Genomic DNA, 6,767 nt, shown 5'->3' with positions numbered 1-6,767 from the left:
TGACGAGTATGTGTGGCTGTCAGTCACCGCACCGGTGTGGATATTTTATGTACTTCGCACTCACAGATTCTTGCCTACGTCTTGGAATATATGACCCAAATAAGAATTTTCACCGTATATTGTCATCTGAACAAGTTAGGAACAAGTCTGCCACGTTTGTTCTGACCAACTGAGAAAAAAAGTATTACAATAAATCGTGCGACCAATGGTGATTTATTCTAAAGATCGGTTAGCTCATATCACATCAAACCGCGCAAATTATTATTATTGTTATACTTTATTCTCAAATTATTAATGTTAACAACATCAGCATTGCGCGACTATGAGTATAGTGTGTATTAGTGTGTAGATTTCAATTTATGTATAGTCTAATCTCTAATTGTCATACCATTCGAATTTCATATTAAGAAATTCTTTTAACCCAAAAAGCGAATTATGCTCCCTTCGAACTGGTTGTCTTTAAAATACAAATCTTGTATAATCCCAGGCTATCTGTAATCAGAAGCACATTTAAAACTGGAATATAATTTAATTTCATTCACATGTTTCATAAACACAGTCTTTTCTGGATTACAACCCGCCATCAAAATTATACATTTAATTAAAAAACCTACCTGTACCACTCAAATTAGAAAACATTATTATAAGCTAACCGCTGTGAATCGGGCTAAAGTAAGGCAATAGTTTTGAACACTGGCTGGTTATGTGCTTGCTCAAATATTGATTTCGGATCATTTTTAACCAAAAAAAGTTACGGACTGCAGCTTTAATGTTTTTTGCATTTGCTTTGGAAGTCCATGTCATGCTAGCCTTGGATCTTATCCTTCCTGCTCTTCATCCCAGTCATTCATAAGGTTAGTTAATTGAGGGCCTGCGTTGTTTGGCATCCCTACGACACTTTACAGATGCATCTGGGTTCTGTTAAAGAAAACTTGCCTTTCTTCAATAGAGCAGCTGGACAGGTCCATTGGGAAGACCCTTGAACTTGTTATCTGAGGCTGAAGAAGAGGAGGAAGAGGGAAGGGTGAGGGTAAATGAGGGGAGAGAGGAGAGGTCGCAGCTACATGTGAAATCTCTCGGACCCAAACAAAAGAACAGAATTGTGGAACAAGAAAAAGCACATTTTGGACAATTCTGGGCTGATAAAATGTCAAGCAGAGAAGGCATATCACTGTGGGACTATGTCCATCCCTGGAAGTCCTGGATGGCAAAGAACCGGCTTTCATAACTCCTGACAGTGAGACTCAAATATAGGTAAACAGTGAATGAACAAATCCCCGTTTTTTACAGTAAAAAATACAGTGCTTGAAAGTCATGCTTTAAGCTGAGGCAGAGCTGAGTTTTTTTGGGGTTTAGTTATTATATTATAAATGAAGAGGGAGTGAATGAGAAAAAGTGTGAAAGATGACTGGAGGTGGACAGAAAGAGTAGGTCAGAAAGTTAAACATGCAATAGCAGGCAGTACTGATCCTTCTTTTCGCTTTAGGGAAGCTCTTACAGTAATACCCTGAGACAACTCACAAGAACCACCTCAAATTGTTTGGTTCAAGAGCTTTTCTGTTTTTTCAAGGCCTGAAGGCTTGGAATGCCCTCCCGGAAGAAATTATCCATGAGGATCTCTCCTTGTGTACTCTCCAAAATCTCACCTGTTCAAAAGCAGCTCTCTTGCAGAAGAGATCAACATGTGGCTATAGCGTGCAATAAAGCTAAAGTGTAATTGATTTTGGTTCAAGCAGCTATGCGAGTGCAATACAGATATTATGACCGCAGTTTTAATGCTGTCGCATGCCTCAATGCACCAGTGACTTGCAAAATCTTACTCCGATCGACCTGCAGTTACCTCCCAGTTTGTACTCGGTGCACCCTTTCTGTGGTTACCACCCATAACTGTACCTTCAGTTGTCTTCTGCTCTATCACATTGAGGTAATCTAATTTTAGATCTTCACTGCTATCCGCAGCAGGTCTTATCTTGTCTTCATTTCACATTAATATTTACATTGTGCTCTGAAATATGAGATACCACTCAGGGTGACGCGCAGATGCATCACAAGTTAAACTAGGTTCTGTAGACAACCATGCACTATTTCAGCAAGCTGCATTGGCCAGGACGTCTAAGTGACTTCATCACTTTAAAATAGGAACCACAGTATTGCACCTCAAATTTGTGAGGGCACAGTTGTTTGAATGTCATGTAGTGGCTGGGAGAGAGACTGGTTGTGTGGCACGTCTGCTCTGTCAGTCGTCCGCTGCATTGGGATTGTGATCTCATTCATCCATTCGCTTGTAGCCCAGTCTGGAAACCTAGCCTCTGTCACCATGGTACCTCGGCCAGGCTGGGCAGGGTGTTGGGGATGGAAAGTTGGTAGTAAAGATGGGTGCCCTGGGTGGAGCAGCATATTTTGGGAGGCAATACGACTGGGATGCTGCATCAAAACAGATGGTGTCGACTTACGAGGATGGAGCTTCCTCTGCGCTGAGTTTGAAAAGTGTACATGACACAGATCAAAGCCCTGCTCACCCAACCAAACGCAGGACGCAGCTATGATCAAAGAACCGAGACCTGCCAGAGCACTCGCCACACTTGTTTTCTATCACTGGTTCTACTCATGACAGTCATTCTTCTTGTTTATTTTCTCCCCCTCACTCTCTCAAACCACAGTTTAAGCAGATGTGTTGCAGCAGCAATACCTATATACTGTCATCTCTTCACTAAAAAACATCCAGTAGTTTAGTCACTGTGTGTGGCCATGTGTGACATGTTAAAACTTTGTGGTGCAGAGGTTCATTATCCAGTCTCAAGCTGAAAGACCTGCCTCTGTTTCCCTCAAAGCTACTGAATGAAATTCTGTAGAAAACTGATTCTACTGCACAAGACTCACACATTTCAAACATACAATCTATACTCACATAGAGTCCAGTGTGCCGTTCTCCGAAGAAAGGGAAAGCCACAGAGATCGCTACCAGTCCTGATCCTCCATCATCTTGCTTGATGGTCTGGGAGTCACCCTCATCCAGGCCAAATGGGTAGAACTCCTCCAGGGGTACAGCCGGCTCCACGCCATGAAGCAAAATAAGAAGCATGCACATGGAGAGCACCAGTCTCCTCAGCCACCCCATGACCTTGTCTGCACAGGGATGGAGAGGAGAGGACTAAGATCCAGGACACTCAGAGAGGGCAACAAGACAACTCTAAACTCCAGTGTCAAATGCTCAACCAATGATTCTCCTTGTCCTTCTTCTCCCTGTTTCTGTAATTTTCCTCTTTTGGGTTCTAATTCCTCTCAGATCTTCTCTCAGCCCTGGTGCTTGGGCTGTTGGTCTATAACAAGGGGGTAGATTCCTTGCATTCTGTGTGCTGCTGGGTGCTCAAGAGCTGCTGTGCTCCGTGCCGCTCACTGAAATGAACAGAGTGAGAGAGAGAAAAAAGGAGAGGGAGCAGAGTGATTCGGCTCTATTTTTTTTTTTTTTTTTTTACAATCCAGTGACTTGGTCCCTGATGGTTAGTTTAGAAATATCCTCAATAAAACCTCTATTCTGCCTGCCAAAGGAGTTCTTTCAGACCCAGCCCCACCCCTCCAGGGATTCACTACCTTGCATTAGAACACTCATCCAATAGCTGAGGAGAGACCGGTAACTGGATAAGCACTGGGTGGAGCTATGGTAATCAAAGGGCTGCTTTAAAGAGACTCTGACAGGGCACTCTCCTCTGCTCTTAACTTTTGCTGAGAAATACCCTTCCCTAGAAGAACATGTCTCAGTGTGGTACACTACCACATGGCAGTGTAAGAGTTCCAGAAGTTGGGATGTCATAGTGCATTCTTTGTATATTGTACACAAGACAAGAAGAAAATATACAAAAGCCCTTTGATTTGGACTAGAGATTTACTGAAAGATTTCTTACTCTCAGAAAATAAATTTTCCTCCAAATTAATCATACAAGGCAAGATTTCAAATATTTGAAATGTGCCTGAAACAACTCCCCTAAAATAAAATGAGATTCTTTTTACCCAGGGGGTCATTAGTGGCGGGAATCAAATCTGGGAGGCAGAACATCACAAAGATTATTTTATAGGTCGTTATAGCTTGTTTGCACACATCATAAACTACAGCAATTATCCAAAATACGCCAAAGCCAACTGCTGCAAAAGACAGCAATTCTTTGGACCACAAAAATCAATCTCATTTTTATTTTTCTTGTTTGTATGGTTTTATTGACTCACAAAAATTACTTTGTGATGAAACAAATCAGTTTTCTAATAGTTATAACACAGTAGTGATTATGAAATAGAAATTGTTTTAACACCCATAATAAGAGAAACACCATATGGAAACAATATGAAAACAGCATTTGTAGGTAAGATATATGATTCATTTTCTGTCCTGATTCACTCTAGCTGTTATTTAGCTGATTGGTACTAACTAAAACAAGATGATCTTATTCTCTAAATGGTAGTATGTTTAAATAATGATCACAGCAATCATGTTAGCTACAAAGAAGAAAGAAAATAACATAATTTTGTGGTTTGCAAAACAGTTTAGGGGAACTAGGGTGTAATATTTAAGGTAGGTACAGATGTTTAAAAGTGTGTGTGTGGTGTAGCATTGAGACTGTGCTTAATGCTCTAAGATGAACAGGGATAGATTTAAGGTAGATTTATGGTCTGTTTCAACAGTTTGCTGCACAAATCCTTAAAACAATTTGGCAATTGAGAAGCATTTGGTGAAACAGTGATCTCTTTGTTTGCTGTTATTGGGTTCTTATGGTGTGGATCAGGATTACTTAAAGTATTTGTGCAAATGTAGTCCAACAATTCTCCCTGAGACCAGTGATTTTGTGTGTTTTTAAATCTAAAGTATGTGTGTGAAATGTGTGTGTGTGTGTGTGTGTGTGTGTGTGTAACATTTCATTATGCATAAGTCCATTCATGTTAGCACAGGCCCAGTTTAATTGGTTATAGGCCTTTGAGAGACTACAAATATGTTTGGTAACAAAAAGCTGTCAGTTGGTCACCATGGGCTGAATTCCCAAACCACTACAGTTTTTAGAGCCCCAATCTCAGCATCTGCTTCATATACGCTTGCCTCCTCTTCATCTCCTGCTCCAACTGTTCTTTCAGTGTGCAAACCTGAGAAACACAGAACTGTCAAGCTTTCATTAAAGGCTTCTTACTATTGAAAGTGATGTAAATGTCACTATTACAATACATCAAATTTTTATAGCTTTCTTAAACCTGTTCCTCCAAGCAGTGGACCCTCTGGTGGTGAGCTTTCTCTCGAGCCTCCAGTGCTCTCTCTGCCTGCTGCTGGGAGTCCCTCATCCGCTCGGTCTCCAGGTCCAGCTCTTGCCTGTGGCGAGCCGTCACTTCCAGGAGCCTCTGGGAGTGAGTCTGCTCCAAGATAGAGATCTGTGACTGCAGAGACAACACATAGCATCCTGTCACAGACCAATCCAATACAAAAACAATAAGAGCTGGAAAAACTAACATGACACATGACCAATTATGATCAGATTTCAAAAGGTGAGAGTACTAGATGCTGATCCATGTATTATGAACTTATTACTATTCGTAAGTATGTCTATCACCTGTAGCATGTGAATTTCGGCCTGTGTCTCGCTTAAATCTTGCTCTAGATTTCTGATCTTTTGTTCTTGCTGTTCTCTCTCACGCTCAGCATGCAATACCTCTGCCTCCTTCCTTTGGCGATTTTTTTCTACCTGCACACAACACGTGCATGCACACAAAATGTTTTAAGGATAGAAATCTGGTGTGAGATACTGTCACATGCTGTATATTTATGTAGGAGGATCATTTTAAGTTTCACAAGATTGACAAGTTATTAGCAAACACACACAAACCCTCATGCAAACTTACCTCAACCAATAATACTAAGAATAGTTAAGGGTACAGACAAGGCACTCTGATTAGTTTGCACATATTAAACATCACAGTCAATGACATGAAAACTAAACTATTTGAAAATCATTATGTTTGGCTGTGCATGCTATTTATAACAGAATGATGTACCTTCTCCAGGATACGCTTTAGAGAGGACCTGTCTTTTTCCAGACGGAGCAGTGTCCTCTCCAGCTCAGCTTTCTCTCCCTGCAGCCGATGTGCAGTGGTCTGCAGGGTAGCCACCTGCTCCTGAAGCTGATCCTTTTCTCCGTGCAAGAGTGCATAGCTCTCTTGCACCTCCTGCTTAGCCTGTTGCCTCTGTCTCACAGCCTAGTGAATTAGAAGAGATGTAGAATAGACACCATCTACGTGACTGTCCAGAACTGGTGTAAATAAACATGGTTTTCTGGACTAGTATGTTTCATGTCTGGGGCAGAAACTCAGATTAACAAAAAAGAGACAGCTTTGACTGTATTTGTGTCTGGTTAAGATGGTGTCATGTGCAAGAGTTCAAGAACCTTGAATTTCGCTCAACTGACAATAACAAATATCTCTTTGTCAGTTTATCATGGTGATGATGGTGTAGTTGGTTATATTTTATTTGGTTGCATTTTATTTTTAATTTTGTGTTTTTACAGACACTGAGAGTGACAGACAGAGAAAAAGGGCGCATATTGCTCTCAGTACAGAACCCCTTGCCAACATTTCCACCCTATATCGCTTGAAATGCAAAACGTTCCAGGATTTGTTTGATGTATGTACCTCCAAGGACTAAATTATTTTAACAAGATCACCCAAAAATGAAAATTCTGTCATCAGTTACTCACCTTCATGTCATTACAAACCCATAAGTTTTGATTCATCTTCAA

At 40.9% G+C, this 6,767-nt stretch overlaps 2 protein-coding genes across 2 annotated transcripts in view; both read right to left on the bottom strand.

Annotated features, from left to right (window-relative positions):
- LOC107753672 (sushi, nidogen and EGF-like domain-containing protein 1) overlaps nt 1–3,131 on the bottom strand; it is a 33,856-nt gene extending 30,725 nt beyond the window's left edge. The window contains exon 1 of the mRNA XM_016569876.1: nt 2,909–3,131. Coding sequence (XP_016425362.1) covers nt 2,909–3,118 — 210 coding nt within the window. The 5' untranslated portion in view covers nt 3,119–3,131. The remainder of the gene's footprint in view (nt 1–2,908) is intronic.
- A 1,360-nt stretch (nt 3,132–4,491) lies between these two features.
- The window catches only part of LOC107753661 (rootletin-like), a 47,169-nt gene continuing 44,893 nt past the window's right edge, over nt 4,492–6,767 (bottom strand). The window contains 4 exon segments of the mRNA XM_016569869.1: nt 4,492–5,127; nt 5,233–5,412; nt 5,586–5,717; nt 6,028–6,228. Coding sequence (XP_016425355.1) covers nt 5,044–5,127; nt 5,233–5,412; nt 5,586–5,717; nt 6,028–6,228 — 597 coding nt within the window. The 3' untranslated portion in view covers nt 4,492–5,043.

The sequence above is a fragment of the Sinocyclocheilus rhinocerous genome, unplaced genomic scaffold (assembly GCF_001515625.1).
Source record: "Sinocyclocheilus rhinocerous isolate Xijiao unplaced genomic scaffold, SAMN03320098_v1.1 scaffold1664, whole genome shotgun sequence".
NCBI lineage: Eukaryota > Metazoa > Chordata > Actinopteri > Cypriniformes > Cyprinidae > Sinocyclocheilus > Sinocyclocheilus rhinocerous.
The sequence above is the reverse complement of the archived record's forward strand: the minus strand, read 5'-3'. Positions and strand labels throughout refer to the sequence as shown.